Source organism: Patella vulgata, chromosome 8 (assembly GCF_932274485.2).
Source record: "Patella vulgata chromosome 8, xgPatVulg1.2, whole genome shotgun sequence".
NCBI classification, from domain to species: Eukaryota; Metazoa; Mollusca; class Gastropoda; family Patellidae; genus Patella; species Patella vulgata.
The window spans coordinates 2,051,025-2,072,022 of record NC_065886.2 but is presented as its reverse complement, the minus strand read 5'-3'; the positions used below and the strand labels follow the sequence as shown (position 1 = coordinate 2,072,022).

The following is a 20,998-nucleotide window of genomic DNA, read 5'->3' as shown; positions in this document are numbered from 1 at the left end:
TACTATATATAGATAGTTGAGAGATACCAATATTGTATTTATATAAATATTCTAGTTATTTTAGTATATATTTATATATTTTATTATTGTCAATATACGTGCATTCCGTCCTTTTTAATCAGTGTTTTTAACCTTATCAAATAATCAAAATAAAGTTTGTATATGAAAATAATTTTATTTATTTATTATGAAAATAAAAGACAATGTTTACAAGTGGTCAAGTATAAACCCCTGCTGTCCTGTTCTTATGCTTGACTTCACCAACCCCTGCTGTCCTGTTCTTATGCTTGACTTCACCAACCCCTGCTGTCCTGTTCTTATGCTTTACTCCCCCAACCCCTGCTGTCCTGTTCTTATGCTTGACTCCACCAACCCCTGCCCCCCCCCCCCCCCAAACCCTGCTGTTGTGCATTTCGATAACTAGTTTCTCCATAAAAACATAAGAAAAGAACTACATCTAGCATAGAACAAGTACAGATCAATCATCCTGTTCTGATGTAGGTATTGTACAGTGACCAAGCCCAGAGTGATATATTGAAAGGGAGGTAACCTTGCTATAAACACACAACCTTGGTATTTAGATTATTTAAACAGTTTGAGGTGACCAAGGATTGTTTCTGATTGTGCGGAGATATTCCACTATAAAACATATCACCTTTCACTCCTTTTAAAAAGAAATGAGCTAAGTCGAGGATGATGACAGGTGTTAAACACTAAAATGCGTTTAAGAAAGCCTCAGGACAGTGTCCAAAATATTATACACCTTGGCCGGAGCCCCCCTAGATCTTGAGAGTTCCCCTTGATCTTGGAGTTCCCCTTGAACTTGAGATTTCCCTTGGATCTTGAGAGTTCCCCTAGATCTTGAGGATTCCCCCAGATCTTGAGAGTTCCCCTAGCTCTTGAGAATTTCCCTACATCTTGAGGACTCCCTAGGCTTCAGTCTGCCAAGCCTGTAGAGAAATCCATCACGACCATCACCCCAAGCGATACCCTATTCCCACAGAAACATACAACGACATGAATATGAAACAGGAAGGTAGTGTTACTTTATAATTATTTATTCTATTTACATATTTCTATCAGGTAACCATAGTTACTCTAATCCTAGAGTCCAGTTTATACCTTGAACTATTAAAATAATAACAGGTTGCCAGGCAACTAAATAACGTATCCAATCTAATAGATTACCATACATAACATGAGGTCGATCCCATCTGTTTATATCGTCAAGGAAACTAAAGTTTAATATCCAATAAAAACAATGACAAATCTACAAATGATCTACAATCTTGTAAAATTTTCAAATCCTAATAATTTTAAAGATTTCAACCAATGAATAAGAGAGATATATATAGCGCGACTACAGAGGTCATTTTGGGACTAACATGGAGTCTGTCTTATTTCAATAATAATATTACATGTGTGTGTGGGGGGGGGGGGGTCTTTAGGAGAGGAGGATCTCAGAGAAAACCCACGGAGGTTAGGTAGGTGTATTTACTCCTTGTCATAGAGTAAACCCACGGAGGTTAGGTAGGTGTATCTACTCCTTGTCATGTGTTGGCCGAGAAAGGTCATCAGGATTTTCCAGTGTGGTTTCTACTGTCTAGTTGTTCAGATGGGACGACAAACACATTGGATTGCACGTAAAAGATCTCTTGGCAGATGGAATTCGATATAAGAGTAGGCAGTTGCGCTGCTGTCCAGGCATAATTTCACTCATAGCACACTGTTCGGTGAATGCCCATCTTCATTAGCCCAGTTGCAGCAGAACAGCAGGACGTTAAACCTCATTTCATTTGTGAAAACATGTGACACAACTCAATGACTAACGTTATGATCTACAGTATCCACGTCCCAGTACTCTGTTACGTAACTCCCTTCGACCAAATAACTACCATATAACAGATGTATGAAAGTATTCCTTCTCAAGACCAACAATGGTGTAAATTGAGATTTAACCCAATCAGATACACCCACATTTTACAAGAGATGGACAGAGAACAAGCTCAAAAAAAGAATGCGATTTTTATTACAATCAGGGGCCATAATCTAGGAAGTTGATGTCCGATATGCACGAATATCGAAAGGAACCAATATCTTTGGGATATATATATATAAACATATATTTTAAGTTTTATCAAAATCAGATCAAAATTGTGACATCTAGAGGGCCCACAACAATTAACACTATTTGCGTACAAGGAGCGATAATTTTGTCCAGCAGTTTCGGTCTGATTTTTCTGAAAATGACTAAATACCACTGCCTTGGCATTATACAAAGTGTATTTGTTGGATTAATAGAATTCAATTCTTGAACGATAACTCATTTTTTTTAAACAGGGTTTAATTTAACGTCCTAATGTACTGTTCCGACTGGGCTAATGAAGACAGCGTAAATACATCATACAGTGTGCTATGAACAGCAGTGGCGAAACTGCCTACTCTTACTTCAACTTTCAACTGTCCAGGGACCTTAAATGTTCTGCTCATGTTTTGATCCCATCCAAATAGCTAGACACATTTAATTAAAAGGTCTTACAACCATCCTATGGTGGTAACCGGGCCTTACAACAATCTTATGGGGACAACCAAGCTTGAATGGCCGTACAACCATCCCATGGTAGTAACAGGGCTATGAAATTCTGGAGAGATGTTTCCGCGAATACTGGAATGAAAAGTAGAAAATCTTTAATTGTAAGCCAGCACCATATTCATCAAAACATTGTTGCTCCTATTGAAGCGAGAATCTACCCTGTAAATTAAAACATAAAAACAATTTGTCATATTTATTTATAAAGGATACGGACTGGGAAACATTCTCTTCAGATCAACCTTTTCTTTACAATACGGACAAGTTTCTTTTTTACCCACAATACACCAACCACGGATACAAAACTCATGAAATCTGAAAATATCTCGTTAAGGACAAAATTATATTATCATTATTCCCATTATCATTGATGAGTAAGAATAACCTCCACTCAACATCAATTAGGCCATTCTATATCCCTCCCTGATCTAGGTGGCTACCAGCCATTCTATATCCCTCCCTGATCTAGGTAGCTACCAGCCGTTCTATTTCCCTCCCAGATCTAGATAGCTACCATTCTATTTCCTCCCTGATCTAGATAGCTACCAGCCATTATATTCTCCCTCCCCCCCACGGGACCTACGATCTAAGTACCTGTAGCTACCGGCCATTATATTCATCCCTCCCCCAACCCTGATCTAGATAGCTACCAGCCATTCATGTTGTTTCCCTCCCATTATTTGTTTTATAAAAGGATACAAATGATCACATGATAATTTACATGTTTTTTCTATAATGGCATCTTCATTGTTGATAACTAGAATCTGATTACCACATACAGCACATACATTAGGATCTAATCTTTTACCTGGTAAACCAGTTGTAGTATAATACTAAAAATATACAAATATAACAATATTTATTGAATTATTCCACTTTAAATAGTGTACTCATTATTATTGGGGACACTAAGGGTGTATTCGAAACAGTGTTCGTGAACCATGGAAGAACGCGAGAACACGCGCACGAGTGTCGAACATGAGAGAACGGTATCCATGGTAACAAGTTGAATTAAATTTATACAATCTATTACTATAACTTGAGAAGTATTGTATTACGCATAAATGACTTCGTTTTACCTGGTGTTATGCTGGCAACATACTACATGCAGTTTTCGACGGTATTAAACTTTTAAATCAATAAATGCACCCATGATACTGTTTTCTCGGCAGTTGTCGACGCATCGACTATGTTTGTTCTCGCCTCGTACCAGCTAACGAGGTAGTGTGGGATTTGAGAACGCGAACGTGTTCGCGAACGCATACCCGACTGTTCGAGACCGACAAGAACCCAATCTCCATCCGTTCTCTGCACCAGAACACTGTTTCGAATACCGTATTTTTCGGTGTATAAGGCGCATGCGTAGATAAGGCGCAGGGCGACTTTGGCAGAGGTGTTTCAGGAAAAAAAAAAATATGCGTGGCTTAGGCGCACCCTTTCCCAGCGCGTGTGAAACTCGTGCCATAACATATGTGACTCAAATCCACCTGCGATCTCCAGTAAATAGGTCAAACTCTATTGTTTACAGTTATAATAATTACCAATATTTAGCCGTATCAAGCTTTATATAATTATATTTCTTTATGAAATAAATTGCTTTTGTTACATTTGTTTATATTAATTATAACACGCAATTGCATTATTGCATAACTTTCAGCTGTAATTCTGTTGCTCGTACGGTAGTGAAATTGTCATTCAAGTCCCGCCCACAACAAACATGGCCGTCTATTACATCGTGTTAAATTCGTGAGTAATTGTCTGTGATAAATGAATCGGTTTTGATGATAAACAAATTAAATAATACCTGTAGAAATAATATATCATGATCAGCTACTCACAACTTAAATCCTGACTACCGGTAAAAGAGAAACAACAATTCCAGTTTACTCCAAGTTATGCAAACAACTGACAAACGATAGCGTCTGTTGCCCCGCCCACACCACGCGTCATGACAATACCCAGATTGTAGCCATTTAGATCTATCAGTAAAATAATACAATAGCATTTTTAATACCAATCAAAAAAACAATGATTTTGTCAACTACAAACAACTTCATAAAGAAAACGGTAACAACTCACTGGTAGATAATTAACTATACCGGTAAAATAATACAATAGCATTTTTAATACCAATCAAAGAAACAATGATTTTGTCAACTACAAACGACTTCATAAAGAAAACGATAACAACTCACTGGTAGATAATTAACTATACCGGTAAATTATAACAATGGGCCAATCACTGAATCCATGTTGAATGAAAACCGTCGGTAACTTAAAACGGTTACTAAAAGACAGTCTTGCTCAAAGAAAACACCCCGATGTATATAAAACACCAGTGAACATTCCATCATTCTTAAAAATTATTTATTCAGAATGGCTACGAGACGAACCGCTTATACTGCTAAGGAGAAGTTGAGGGTAATTAGTTACGCTGAAGCACACGGTAATAGGGCCGCGGGTCGTGAATTTAGTTTGGGGGAGTCAAACGTGAGACGTTGGAGGGCGATGAAAGGGAAACTTACCGACATGAAACCTAGTAAAGAAGCGAATAGGTGGAGCGCCGCACATTATCCTCAAATTGAGAGAGAATTGGTATTCTGTCAGTTTAACTGTAATCCCGCCCATTAACGCTGTCATTGTAACAGATAATACCCATAGCCTATGGTATAATGAGCGTGTGCTCAATGGAAATTACCCTTCTAATAGCCAATGAAAACTTTTTGTCTGTCGTAAGCCCCGCCTTTTCGTCAACTTGACTGATATCACCGTTGACGACACACTGTTTGGATTGCCGACAGTGGCTAACTGTACCGGTAAACGGATTAGCAGAAATATATGTCATCAAATACGCAGGAATAATAGAAATATTAACGATAATTTTGCAGATATTGTTAGCACTGTCGTTTATGACTAACGGTATACGGAAAAGCCGGAATAATAGAAATATGACTAACGGTATACGGAAAAGCAGATACCGTATCTTAAATGGCCGCCATATTTATTGCACGAAAAATGACGACATCGGAATGTCGGAATAGCAGAAAAATATGTCATCTAATTATTTACGATATCTTTGCAGATATTTTAATAACACTAAACCGCTATTGACCCATATTGTTGCCACTGTCGTCTATGACTAACGGTATACGGGATATCGGTATGGGAAATGGCCGCCATCTTTATTGCTGTTGTCGATATGATCAACTTCAGACCTCGATGTTGACACACAGAAAAGCCAAGATTTGCTTAATACTATGTATTAGGCGCACCCCTTCTAGAAAATAAAATACCTGGTAAAAAAAGTGCGCCTTATACACCGAAAAATACGGTACACCCTAAGTATGGTTGCCTATGACCAAACTTTTTTTTTTGAGCCACCCGATATTGTTGCCTATAAGCACCATCTGATTACAATACACATCCATATTTTGTTTCGTTTTTTTATAATTTCGATGGCCTACATAACAAGATCTGACCAGTTGTACTGGAAGTTCACGTCAGGGATCGTATGAGCAGTTTTTGACCCTATGACGTCAGACATTGATTAATCAATCAGCGTTGACGTTTCGAGTGGTTTACTCACAGTTCCGTGTATCGCATGACAAGAAGTCGCCGTAACAGATGGTTTCATTGGTTAAACCTTCACACCATCCAGAACGCCTGTTATATAACAACTCTTCCAGATCCTAGTGTAGTACAGACAAATAAAACAAAATTTTGAACTGTAAAAAAAAGGAACGAAAGAGGATCTGTGTTTTAATCCGATTTCTACGAGCAAACATTTTGCTATGAAGTTGGATGCTGATGAAGATTTATATACTTACACCTATATGAGCTGCCATAGAATCAGCACAAACTTCCGCAAAATCTCTTGACACAACGCCGAAATATAAACCATAAAATAATATAAGTAGGCCCATATCCATGGCTGTTTGTGGTTTGATTAAAAATAATAAGTTGAGGCCGAAAATGGTGAACATGATGATGATATAACCAATAATACCTGCTGCATAACTAAGTTTATATATTAATAAAAACCATTTATACACCAACCTGAAAATATACATACATACCAGTATACTACAGTTCTAGTTAAATGAAATGAAATGGGGTTTAACGTCCTACTTTTCTGCCCCGAACAGGGCTAATGAAGACCGGCATATGCCTTACAGTGTGTTAGGAGGGAAATTTTGCCCGTATAGCGGCACTAAGGCCTACTCTTGTTTCAAATTCCAACTGGCAAGGGATCTTTTACGTGCGGCTTTTGACCCTATGTTGTCAAAAATTGATTAATCAATCAGTGTTGACATTTCTAGTGGTTTACCAGTGCATCAAAAGGTCAAGAACTTGCCATAACAAAACGTTTCATTGGCTAATCCCTCACATCATCCAGAACACGTCAATGATAACAACTGTTCCAGATCCTAGTGTAGTAAAGACAAGTAAAACAAAATTTCGAACTATAAAAACAAATCGAAATAAGATCTGTGTTTTAATCAAATTGCTTTACCACGATACTGGTTATGACAAACAGTTTCAACGTTCTACTCTTTGAGCACCAACATGGTTAATGGCGACAATTTCATATTTTCTAAGAAAGTCAAAACATAATTATTTCTGTCATTTGCTCAATAGGTTATCAACCCACTATTATACGATCATAGGTGTCATTCTCACACTTAAAACTCATTTACATTGGAAATAATAACACAATTACCTCCCTTGTTTTCTATTCTCCACCATGGAGTAGCTATCTTCAAACGTTTGAATTTGAAAATGATATTTTTGCCAATTTCTCAACTGGCAATAGTGAATTATAGGATTAATAGGATTATTCTTTAACAAGTTGACCGTTTAATTTTGATAATGAATGTCCGATTTACATGTGTTTAATTTCCTGAACATGGTTGAAAAATTAATCATTTTATATGGATTATCAAATTTAAACTGGACACAAGTACCAATAAGATGATTTTTGGTGATTTTAGTTTATTTTTACAAATTTTTAAACAAAGATTTGATATTGAATGTAATTTGAAAGAAATTGATGCTAAATACACAAGATTAAAGGATACCTGGGTTACAGTGTAACATACCCATATCTAAAATTAAAACTTTCTCAAATATAATATTTAACTAACCTTGGTGTTGTTCCGACTAATGGCTTCTGTGTCGCCCGGAATGTAATATAACCAGTGGCAACAGAAAATATTGACCAGATCACTAAAAATCTGATCCACACAAATTTGATACAAAATGCTACCGGTATTAACCACATTCCTAATAATGTCGCTCTCTGAAAAAAACACAAAATGTGCTGGAACTATTTTGTTGTGGTATTAAGTAAATCATAACATTAGAATTATCTCCCTTTGTTTAACCTCGGCAAGCATGGCCGCTACTTCAGCGGAAACTTATTTTGTTTATCCTGTGCAATTTACAGTCTTTTTACCCTTGAACATGTACGTTGGTTTGTTTGACAGTCATACTCGTCACTCAGCTAGCTTTCACAGAGAGTTTTCATTGGAATAAAGGTCATTCAAACGGATATTCGTCTATCTTACTAGGGTGAAGAGAACTCGGGGTTAGCTCACTGTAATTCCTCCCTCGTCCCGAGCGCAGTGGAAAGGCAGTTTAGTAAAAAGACTAGTTTGCACATGTAAACACGGACATCATAGCTTCAATCACAAGCTATAGGAACAAAATATCAACGTGAGACAACCTCTCATTGTCTGATATAGGTGCTTGGTACACTTGTAAAACAAGTCACGCCAAAAATTTCTGGAAAACTACGGTGGCCCGGTTCAGCCATTTGTAAAAAACAACGATTGCAGTTTTTATTACAAAACATTCTAGGAACTTTTTCGTTTGTTCTATTGACAATAACGGCACGGTTTAACATATATAACATTAAATTTATTTGTATGGAACACTATTCCTGCCAAAATAAATAATAAAAGGCATAAATGACAATAAAAGGATTCTTGAATATTTACATTCTTTTAACATTACTTACTACATATTCATTGAATAACGGTGAATATTATCACGGCAAGGTAAAACTATATTTGTATGGACAGCACTTACCGCAAAATATTAATTTTCCACATACAAATATGGCATCGGATAATGGACGTGACAACGACTTACAAGGCCCCTCTAGGTCGATGATTACAGTGTCGCGAGCGGCTGGAACAAGCAGATCGGACTCCAGCTCTATGATATTAGAAAAACAGACCAAAGCAGAGACAGCTCGTGCTAAGGCCCAATTTGCGGAACAACGAAAAACTGTTCGTCTAAAGCATGCTAATGCAGAATTGGATGCCGAATTAGAATTTATTCAACAGCAAACTGACGTCGCTATCGCTGAGGCTGAAGTTCGTGTTTTTCAATCACACAAAGGCTCAAGTTTTAGATCATGCGAATCAGAATTACGAAGTTTACCAAGGGAAAATACAATGGAACGCACACAACAATTTGTCGATCAGAATCAAGATACACTATTTGAAAACAACCTAACCGATTATCAAAATCAACAATATGACCCTTACGATAATTATAATGAACAACATTATGATTATCAATCCCAGTGGTACCCGTCTAATCATCAGTATGATTATTACCACAGACCATATTATCCTGAAGTTGATAGCCCTCAAACACGGGTATTGGAACCTGCTGCTCAGCACACACAACTTCCCAGGCAGGCGCCTCCTCTATTACAGGAACGAAATAGGACTCAGGTACAACGTGGACCACCCACCAATGCACCATCTATAAAAACTGACGCAACTGCATTTTCACAACCTAGTTCACTTCCACACGCAACTTTAAATAGTAACACCACCATAACAGGTGAACTTTCAAGGTTTTTACTTAAGAAAGACTTACTCCTTTCAAGGTTTACAAAGTTTAATGATCAACCAGAATCCTACGCAGTATGGAAGTCAGGTTTCTTACATATTAAGTCGGAACTCCAAGTCACAACCTCAGAAGAAATGGATTTGCTGATCAAGTGGTTAGGATTGGAATCGTCTAGAAATGCTATTAGTCTTAAGGCAGCTAATGTCAGCAACCCAGCTCGCGGATTAGCACGGATATGGGAACGCCTTGATGAAAGGTATGGAAGCCCAGAACTGGTGGAAGCATCACTCAAGAACAAACTTGCTAACTTTCCGAAGTTATACACTGATAAAGACAATAAGAAACTCTTCGAGTTGTCCGATATTATTTCTGAAATCGAATCGGCCAAGGAAGACCCGATGTATGCTTCACTTTTGGCCTACTTTGACTCTTCATCTGGAGTTATCCCCATAGTAAACAAACTTCCCCGGGGAATTCAAGAGAAATGGACCGGCCAAGCTGTCAAATATAAGAAGACATATCAAGTACCATTTCCACCATTTTCCTTCTTTGCGGAATTTATACGAGATGTAAGCAAGACCAAGAATGATCCAAGTTTTGCCTACGACCGCACTTACAATCAACCAAATAATCAACGGGATAGGCTCCCTTCAAAGGTATCAGCTCCAGCTTTAAGGACGAATATTTCCACACGGAAAACAGAAGTTAAACAGCAATCTGAGGTCACGGATAATAGATCAAAATGTCCAATCCATCATACTAATCACTCGATTAACGAGTGTAATGCCTTTAGATATAAACCCATCAGTGAACGGAAGGCATATTTAAAGACTATTGGGTTTTGCTATAGGTGTTGCGCAACAAAAGAACATTTAATTGCAGCTTGTACAGAAAATATCAAATGCGATATTTGCAATAGCAACCAACATGCTTCTGCTATGCACGTGAATTCGGATTCAGTTACCAGTGGAACCTCTTCAGCTCCAGTCAACCACGGCGGGGAGCGTACGGAACCAAAACAACTTACATCAAAGTGTACACAAGTATGCAGCGATAAGTTTAGAGGCAAGTCTTGTGCGAAAATAATTCAACTAAAAGTCTACCAAACTGAAAATCCAGTTAAGACAGTTCAAGTTTATGGCATCTTCGATGATCAAAGTAATAGGTCACTCGGAAACAAAGGCATCTTCGACTCACTCGAAGTTCAGGCAGAACCATTCTCTTACACACTATCATCGTGTGCAGGCACGTTTCCTACGTCTGGCAGAAAGGCAACAGGAATAACTATTGAATCTTTGGATGGAAGCGCGAAATTTGAACTTCCGCAGTTAATTGAGTGCGACCACATACCGGCAATTAGAGATGAAATACCTTCTCCGGAAGTAGCTCTTCATCACTCTCACCTACAGGACATAGCTGAATTCATACCACCAGTGGATGATTTGGTTAATATACAGCTGTTAATTGGCAGAGATTTGATTGAGGCTCATCACGTCTTAGATCAACGGATAGGACCGCGTAATTCACCTTACGCTCAACAACTCCCATTAGGATGGGTAATTATTGGAGAGGCTTGCCTAGGCAACATACATAAACCGGAAGTAATCAATGTGAACAAAACTCACACTTTACCAAACGGTCGAAATACATTATTCGAGCCCTGTCCGAATAATTTGGAATTAAAGGATCTACATCCAACAAGGTACGATGTCTTCACATCACAGGATTCATTCAACGATGGAATTGGGGAAGCCGTATTTAGACTCTCCCGCAACGACGAAAAACTAGGACCATCGGTAGAAGATCGCGAATTTCTCGTTATCATGGATCGAGAATTCCAGCGTGATTCAAGTGGTAATTGGGTTGCTCCGTTACCCTTTAAGGAAAATAGACCCCGTCTACCAAATAATCGAACTCAGGCAGCCAACAGAGCCAAGTCGTTAGATTATAGTTTAAGAAAGGACTCAACTAAAAGAGCCCACTTCTTCACATTTATGAAAAGGGTATTCGATAACAATCATGCGGAATTGGCACCTCCTCTTAGAGACGATGATGAGTGTTGGTACTTACCCATTTTTGGAGTCTACCATCCTAAGAAGAAAGACCAAATCCGAGCAGTGTTCGATTCTTCAGCTCAGCATGAAAATATCTCCCTTAACAATGTAATGTTGACAGGTCCTGACCTCACCAACAGCTTACTTGGGGTACTTCTACGCTTTCGCAAACATGAAGTCGGCATCACAGCGGACATCCAGCAGATGTTTCATTGCTTTTTGGTACAGGAAAACCACAGAAACTTCCTGAGATTTCTTTGGTACAAAGATAACATATTCGAAAATGAAATTATCGAATACAGGATGAGAGTACACGTCTTCGGAAACAGTCCTTCTCCAGCAGTGGCTACGTATGGACTGAGACGGTCTGCACTCATAGGACAGGAAACATTTGGCATCGACGTCAAAAACTTCGTAGATAGGAACTTCTACGTCGATGATGGTTTGGCCTCACTTCCCACATCAGAACAGGCCATTGATCTTATGAAAAGAACTCAAAAAGCCCTTCTCGTTGGAGGCAATCTTCATCTTCATAAGATAGCTTCGAACAGCCCAGAAGTCATGGAAGCATTCGCTACCGAAGACCTGGCAAAGGACTTGAAAGAACTCAATTTCTCTACGGACTCGCTACCTATTCAAAGGAGTTTAGGCTTAGCTTGGAACTTAACGTCTGACACATTCACCTTTCAAGTATCACAGGAAATCAAACCTTTTACACGGAGAGGTATATTGTCTACCATAAACAGTCTGTTTGACCCGTTTGGATTTGTCGCTCCAGTCGTCATCCAAGGCAAAATTCTATTGCGGAATCTTATGTCGTCAACTACAGACTGGGATGAACCTCTGCCTACCAAACAACTCACGGAATGGGATAAATGGAGATGTTCATTACAGCATCTTGATAATCTACGTATACCTAGAATGTATTCTGATACTTCTTATGGCATTGCTCGTAAGGAACTGCATATCTATTCAGATGCTTCCGAAAAGGCCGTAGCAGCAGTAGCTTACATGAGAACTACATACACTGACGGAAATCATCATGTTGGCTTCATCCTTGGAAAGGCGAAGCTAGCACCAACTTCTGGTCATACTATCCCCAGGCTCGAACTCTGTGCTGCTGTCTTAGCAGTCGAAATCCACGACATTATCCAAGAACATCTTGATATTACTCCGGATGTCATCACGTTTCACACCGACAGCAAGGTTGTGTTAGGATATATCTACAACAGAACACGTAGGTTCTATCTCTATGTCACTAATAGAATAGACCGCATTAGGAAGTCAACCATTCCTCTACAATGGCAGTTTATCCCTACGGATAAAAATCCTGCAGATCTCGGAACCAGGTCCGTTCCGGCATCTGATCTGGAACATTCGGTATGGCTTAAAGGTCCTACTCACCTTTACCAGAAACAGCAATTCGAAGAAGATGACTTCTACGAACTACGGAATCCAGAAGAGGATTCTGAGGTACGACCAATTGTAACAACGTTACTCACTACTATCAACAAAGGCAAGCTGGGTATTCATCGGTTTGAGCGATTCTCATCATGGAAAACACTTACTTGGACAATCAGTAGATTAATTCACATTGCTCAAATGTACCACAGTTCAGGAAACTGTAAAGGATGGCATGTTTGTAATGAATCAAAAAATACTGAAGCCCAGCTTAATTCGGAACGGTTCATAATCAAACAAGTTCAACTCGAAACTTATGGAAAAGAACTGATCAAAATAAAAGCTGACAAACCGTTACCAAAGGACAGCACCATAATCACACTAGATCCAGTCATCGACGAATATGGCTTGCTGCGCGTTGGTGGAAGGCTGTCAAAAGCAGAGTTACCCTTTCAAGAGAAATCACCAATTATTTTACCGGCATCTGCTCACATATCAACTCTAATCATCAGGCATCATCACGAACTGGTACAACACCAAGGCAGACATTTCACCGAAGGAGCAGTTAGAGCGGCAGGTTTTTGGATAGTTGGAGGTAAACGTCTTATCTCCTCTATCATCTTCAAGTGTGTTAAATGTCGAAAACTACGAGGAAAACAAGAGTTCCAGAAGATGTCAGATCTACCTGGAAACCGCCTAAAGCCAGCACCACCCTTCACGTACGTTGGTGTTGACACGTTTGGTCCTTGGTCAGTTGTCTCAAGGCGTACTAGGGGTCACCAGGCAAACAGTAAACGATGGGCGATCATCTTCACCTGTCTTACCATGAGAGCTATTCATCTGGAAGTCATTGAAGACATGGGGACTTCAGGATTTATTAACGCTCTCAGAAGATTCATCGCAATTCGAGGCAACGTATCCGAGTTCAGATCCGACAGAGGAACCAACTTTATTGGTACAACTAATGAACTCAACATGGAAGTCATTATGGACGAAAACGGTCCTGTTATTAACTTTTTGAATAATAGGAAGGCTAAATGGATCTTTAATCCACCTCATTCATCACACATGGGAGGCGTTTGGGAACGTATGATCGGTATAACCAGACGCATCCTAGACTCTATGTTAGCTGAGGTATCTTCAAAATATCTCACACATGAAGTATTGGTAACTTTCATGGCAGAAGTTACAGCTATAGTCAACGCTCGACCTATAGTTCCGGTTTCAACAGACACACAGTCACCAGCCATTCTCTCACCACAAACTCTCCTCACTCAAAAGGTTGATCACATCACACAACCTTTAGGACAATTTAATATAAAGGACTTATATAAATCACAATGGAGAGCTGTTCAATCTATGGCTGATACATTCTGGAACAGATGGAGACGTGAATTCCTTCACACTCTACAACCTAGACGAAAATGGCAGAGTACACAACCAAACCTCAAACCAGGAGACGTTGTTCTACTTAAAGATAACCAACTTCATCGCAATGATTGGCCTATTGGTATGGTGGAACAGATTTTCCCTGGAGATGACAACAACGTCAGGAAAGTTACTCTACGGATCATAAAAGATGGTGAACCAACTGTTTATACCAGACCAGTTACTGAATTGGTATTACTTGATTCGGAAACGGACAATTAACATTTTGATAATTTAAAGTGACTCTTCCCAAAGATTGGACATTTTATTTTTAAGTGTTTTATTTCATAAAGTGTTTTAATTTTATTCATTTAAGTGATATCCAGTACAGGATATCAGACGGGGAGTGTGCTGGAACTATTTTGTTGTGGTATTAAGTAAATCATAACATTAGAATTATCTCCCTTTGTTTAACCTCGGCAAGCATGGCCGCTACTTCAGCGGAAACTTATTTTGTTTATCCTGTGCAATTTACAGTCTTTTTACCCTTGAACATGTACGTTGGTTTGTTTGACAGTCATACTCGTCACTCAGCTAGCTTTCACAGAGAGTTTTCATTGGAATAAAGGTCATTCAAACGGATATTCGTCTATCTTACTAGGGTGAAGAGAACTCGGGGTTAGCTCACTGTAATTCCTCCCTCGTCCCGAGCGCAGTGGAAAGGCAGTTTACAAAATATGTCCTTGATAATACAAGACAGGAGAGGAGAGAGAAAAGGGTTTGACTAGAGGTCATTCCTAATAATGTCGCTCTCTAAAAAAAAAAAAAATATGTCCTTGATAATACGAAAGAGGGGTTTAACTATTTCAGTCCTAATAATGTTGCTCTCTGAAAAAACACAAAATATATGATTGATAATATAATAAATTGAAGGAGGGTGTGAGGGAGGGAGGGTGTGAGGGAGGGAGAGGGAGAGAAATGGTGTTCAACATCTACTTGACACAAACTAAGTTATTTTGGGACATTTCAATGGTATTTCAATAATTTGCTTGCGCATAGGGATCTTTAGTTGTGGGAGGAAATCGGAGAACCTAGAGAAAACATATAAGGTTAATGAGGCAACCCTACTCCTTGTCACGTACAAGTTGGGCATCGAAACCAAGTCACTTGATTCAATGATAGCCCTTACAAGAGAAAGTGCAAGAGGTAAACCATTTGTCCCTTAGCCCTCTCCTCCTTTCCCTCCTGAAATACTAACAAGGGTGAATCACGCCGGAAAATCCTGATGCAAGGGTTGACAAATTAAAGCCAGGTTAGTGAGCTAATGTCCTACTAACTGAGTCACTGTGGCTCTGCAGGTTTAAGCCATTTCAGTAATATATACGTGTAGCCTTCATTCTAAATGGACTTACCTGATAAGATCTAAAATGCCTTAATTTCCACTGGACTAGTACAATCTGGGCTACAACTAATGTAGCCAGTAATATCAGGGCCATTTCAGCATGCATTGCTTCATGGCCCTTGTGTTTTTCATGTAACCGCTGGTGTTCGATTCTGAAAGGTGAAAAAAAAAATTAAATTTCTATATTATTTTTAAAATATCATATAAATGTAACAAAATAAAACCGGGATTAAAGCCTGATTGGGCGACCAGACTACTCTTATTCTGAATATCAACTGTCAAGGGTTGTTTTATGCACACTCCTTGAAATTGTTTGTCCCATCCAAACAACTACACGCTGTCAATACCAGGTATATAAAGTCCATACAAAATTCTCTTCTGTAACTAACATGTAATAATTTCCATTTGTATTAAGCGTGCTACCCCGGGGGTCGCGTGTTCGAGCCCGGCATTGGCTGGGCAAAATTTTCCTCATAGCACACTGTATGGCGTATGCCCATCTTCATTAGCACAGTTGGAGCAGAACAGTAGGACGTTAAACCCCATATCATTTCTTTTATGCGTGCAATGAGAATATTCACTGCCGTGTAACCCAATTATCATTCAATCTTATGTATTTCCATGCAGCGCTAATTTCTTTCGCATTCACTCAATTTGAAAAAATAAAATACTTGTAAACTGAATGGTCAGCTTTAAACTGGACACAATATTAATTGATAACCAGGCTACAGAGATAATTGGACAGGGGGTTTTACCGCCTACACTTCTTTCAATTCAAATGTGTACAGGGGTGGATCCTGGATTTTCGTTCCATACGAAACTTGGGGTGGATCCTGGATTTTCGTTCCATACGAAACCAGGGGTGGATCCGGGGGGGGGGGGGGGGGGGAGGGGGTCCAACACCCTCCTCCCTGCTCAGCTACATAATTGAACCTGGCAAACCCCCTCCTGCAAAAATTCCTGGATCTGGCCCTGGAAACACTAGACACAATATCCTTGACAACTTCACAAGCTCCACTATTAAGTTTGACAAATCCTGCCGATTCTTCCCACCCTATATCAGGATTTGTGTGGGTGGGGAGATGAGAATAAATATATATTACCTCCATCTTTCTTTCTCTGATAATTTGGATAAATCTATACCAGACTGTAAAATATAAAATTACATTGTCTAAAAAAACAGGTTGCCAGGCAACAAATCATACCCCTACAGTTGTCCAAGCAGTCCACTAGTTTTTAACCAGCACCACTGCCACCATCTTTTCTCGGTGATATTTTATAGAAATAACGATTCATACAGAAAATTCTGTTATAGTGAATCAAAGAAAGATTATATTGAGCGTGATTTTGTTTGTGATCCACGACAGAAAAATAAAGTTGTCTTTATTAATGTCTATTAAAAAAAACGCTTTTATGTATACATTCATAAAAAAAATGGGTAATGGTAATTAATTACAAATTTTAAAAAAGATATTTCGATTACCATGGAACATATAATACATTATATTATAAGGTCCATGATATTACCACAAATTTTAAAAAGATACGCTTTTTATACGATAATATTATCACAAATTTTAAAAACATACGCTGATTACCATGACATTATCACCCAATAAAAAAACCTCAGATAGATTTGCTGATTACCATGATATTACGATGTCTATCTCGGTCGTTTGTCTACATGTTATCAGTAGATTGTCGACAGTAAATAATTTGTCAATCAATAACAATGTTTTATTATCAAACAATGTTCTATAATTTGCCAATCAATAACAATGTTTAATTATCAAACAATGTTCTAAATTAATTATAATATTAATGGAACTCATCATCTATTTTAACAACATGGTATATGTGTCTGATAACAGGATATATTTTGTTTGTTGTATGTTTATAATAATCAATACACATATCAAATGGTCTGCTGTAACAGGTGGTTTCATATCAAATTTAATATCTACATGTACTGTTCACATAAATATCTCAATAATTTCATCTCTGAATAATTTTTCCAGACTATACTAGAAGATCTTGTAATATCTGTTATCAATAATATAACATTTATATTTGTGTCCTACACAAACATTTAGGTAATATAAATCAATGTTATGTAGTCGATACTATTCAAACATAAACAGATATAGAAAATACATCGATTTTCACATGTCACAGTCTCTTAAAATATGACAGAATATTTTAATAGAATTTGAATAATGACATGGAATCGTTGAATAGTAAAAGCTATATTTCATGATATAAGCACCACTCAAAAGATTTCTACGAAGGCTGACATATGTTTCTGGGCTCAAACAATCATAACACTAAGTATTTACATCGTGCTTCAAAGTTCAAGGTGTTTGTAATCTAATGATCATTTCTGAATGACTTAATATTTTAACTAAAATTTTCTGACTGGTAAATCAGCTTTTAAATTTCAACATGTGGTTTACATACATATAGTTGAAATTTTTTTTATTGATGGCCCCCTGTGAAATCTGTGGAATACAGAATTTGAGAAACATAAAGAACCAATAATTATATAGTACAATGTACTGGTGAATATATAATGATTAATATAGTCCCTACATAGATTATATAACAATGTACTGATTATACAGATATGATGATAATCATAGGTTATGTATGTATGTGATTATATCATTGAGATCTATGACCTTTTATATCACTTAATATTACCCAACGTATGTACTAGTCACTACTACAGTATGTATATAATATAGAGAGAAAGCCAAACAGAAAACATCTATCTGACTGAAAAAAAAACCCACCTCTGATTACGGTTATCCAGGGGTGAATTTTGGACGGGGGTAGATCTCCATATGTCACAATTTGCGAAAAGCACACAACAGGAGATCTGCGGGGTCAACGCTCATAAATTTGAAAAAAAAGAGCCACACTGCAGAGATGCCATTTTCGATTATTTCAGATTCCGATTCCCCATAACTGAGCCTGTATCCATGCCTGTTAACAAGGGTAGATTGTGCCTGGACCCATGCCTGTTATCGAGGGTAGATTGAGCCTGGATCCGTGCCTGTAACCGAAGGTACATGTAGATCAAGCCTGAATCCGCGCCTGTTACCAGGGGTAGATTGGGCCTGGATCTGGTCTGGATCTGTGCCAGTTACCAAGGGTTGATTAGCTAAACTATATACTAGCCTACATGTACATGCCAATACCATAACCATGTTACTATAAATAGTTCTGATATAATTAACCACCACCTTATCAATAAAAATCATGTACAATTACCTCAATCTTATAATGTGAACTAGGATAACGTGGAAACCGAATGGACATTGTCAAAAATTACGGATCATTTACTAGACTTTATTCAATGACATTGGTTTTATTCTTTCTTCAGATTCAATTTTCCTGTTTAAAATCAATGATTGTATTTTAATAGTATGTTATTACATGTACATGTGGCTAGGAAAGTTTTAAAAAAAAAACCCCACCAATATGTCAGAACACCTAGAAAAAACAAGTAAATCATCTATGGGTTTATAAAATAATTCTTACAGAAAGAGAGATAGAGAGAAATGGTGGTTAACATCCACTTGACGTCATTGTGGGACTAACACATGGTTCAATTTTATTTCAATAATTCGTTTGCGCGTAGGGGTCTTTAGCAGTGGGAGGAAACCGGAGGATTCGTAGAAAATCCACGAGACTGGACAGGCGACCTTACTCCTTGTCACCTATAATCCGGGAACTGAAAAATTCTTACAGAAAGATCAAATTTTCCCCTACTGTGCGTACTCTAAAAAGAATAGTTTTAAGTAGAAAGTACATATAAAAGCTACATATAAATTTATTTTTTTGTGTAGAGATTACATCGTTATCTTTCAAATGTGGTGGCAGACAATGGACTATGACTTGGAAATATTACCCATCATTCTGTGACAAAAGTCAAAAAAAATTAAACAGATATCAATGAAATGAAATGGGGTTTAACGTCCTACTTAGTCTGCTCCTAACCTGGGCTAATGAAGGCGGGTATACGCCATACAGTGTGCTATGAGGGAAATTTTGCCCAGGCAGCGGGGCTACGATCTACTCTTATATCGAATTCCAACTGCCAAGGGATCTTTTACATGCACGCCAATATGTACACGGGACCTCGTTTTTTTGTCTCATCCGAACGACTAGACAGCTGTCCTTGTCAGGCCCTCCGTCCTGCATCACTGACAAAATTTCTGAGCCGACACCTGAATCGAACACAGGACCTCCTGGTTATTATAATGAGCAGGAGCTAGTGCCCAGTGTCTTCTTTAAATTCTTATACACTGAGCAACCATGACTCTGTATCACAAAAGACCTGATCGATGTGCATGTTATGTCACAGTACGTAATTCTACGACTACATGCTTAATTAGAATATACAATGTCACAATGTGGTGTGACCCAACATTACATCAGGCTATGTGCCTCGGTGTTTACTGTATAGTCACTGTATTGCACGTACATGTAATAGTATTGACAGCAATTTACTATTAGCAGACACACCTACATACAAATCATAGTCTAATAGTACTGAAAGCAATTTGTAGACACATAATGTGATGTGTGACGTGACATATAATATGATATACCGGTTTTCCGGTACCGGTACATATAAATCATAGGAAAAAGTGACAAATTCAAAATGACTGATTGGCGTCCGCTACATGCAAGATCAGAAGGACCCACCGTTTACAAATTATAACATTATTATTGAAGGATTTCGGTCATTAATATAAACTTCCGAGGAACACAGAGAGAGAGAGACTACAGAAGGTGAGTGATGCCGATGGATGGAATCAAAACCTGATCCAATTCCAAGAGTTGAAAGAGCCGAAATTCATTACCATTTTAAAGCTAGTTTGTTACTGATCTTATGTGTAACATCTGAAAGGTTGGAAAATATGGCAAAAAATAAACCTGATATTAATTTCAATTCAATTTATCGCTGCATACTTACCGTATTTATCGGCGCATGAAGGTTTGCGTGATGATGAATATTGACATTGTTGACGTGGTCCACCATATTGAATACCCATTAGCTGCGCCACCTGGTGTAATTATCTCCCCTTATTGCAAATTAATGAGACCTTACAAATTGTTGAATTATTTCATGGACTTTTAAGTTATATATCCATGATTTTTTTAAAATTATGACTAAATTGTTCATTCAAATTTTTTGTTTGTTCATATTGTAAGTTATGTTTTATGATCATTTTTGTGTCGTTTCGTAGGTAGTTTTCCTTACGAACAGTTTACTGTACCAGTGTTATTTCGATGAAGGCTGTAATT

The 20,998-nt window shown here is 38.1% G+C and overlaps 1 protein-coding gene across 2 annotated transcripts; it reads right to left on the bottom strand.

Moving 5' to 3' along the window:
- Positions 1 to 1,042: 1,042 nt before the first annotated feature.
- Positions 1,043 to 20,800, bottom strand: LOC126830138 (E3 ubiquitin ligase Rnf121). 2 transcript variants are annotated; one of them, XM_050560401.2, is made up of 9 exons: positions 20,667 to 20,800; positions 18,956 to 19,078; positions 16,786 to 16,829; positions 15,693 to 15,834; positions 7,735 to 7,889; positions 6,418 to 6,646; positions 3,290 to 3,423; positions 2,804 to 2,905; positions 1,043 to 1,214 (listed from the first exon to the last, which is right to left on the bottom strand). In XM_050560401.2, exons 2-9 carry the CDS (start codon positions 19,001 to 19,003, stop codon positions 1,094 to 1,096), a joined length of 975 nt encoding a protein of 324 aa, XP_050416358.1. In that variant the 5' UTR covers positions 19,004 to 19,078; positions 20,667 to 20,800; the 3' UTR covers positions 1,043 to 1,093. The 2 variants fall into 2 exon arrangements, with proteins under 2 accessions (XP_050416358.1, XP_050416357.1); XM_050560400.2 differs by lacking the exon at positions 18,956 to 19,078 and having other exon boundaries at positions 20,667 to 20,785.
- Between the last annotated feature and the right edge of the window lie 198 nt (positions 20,801 to 20,998).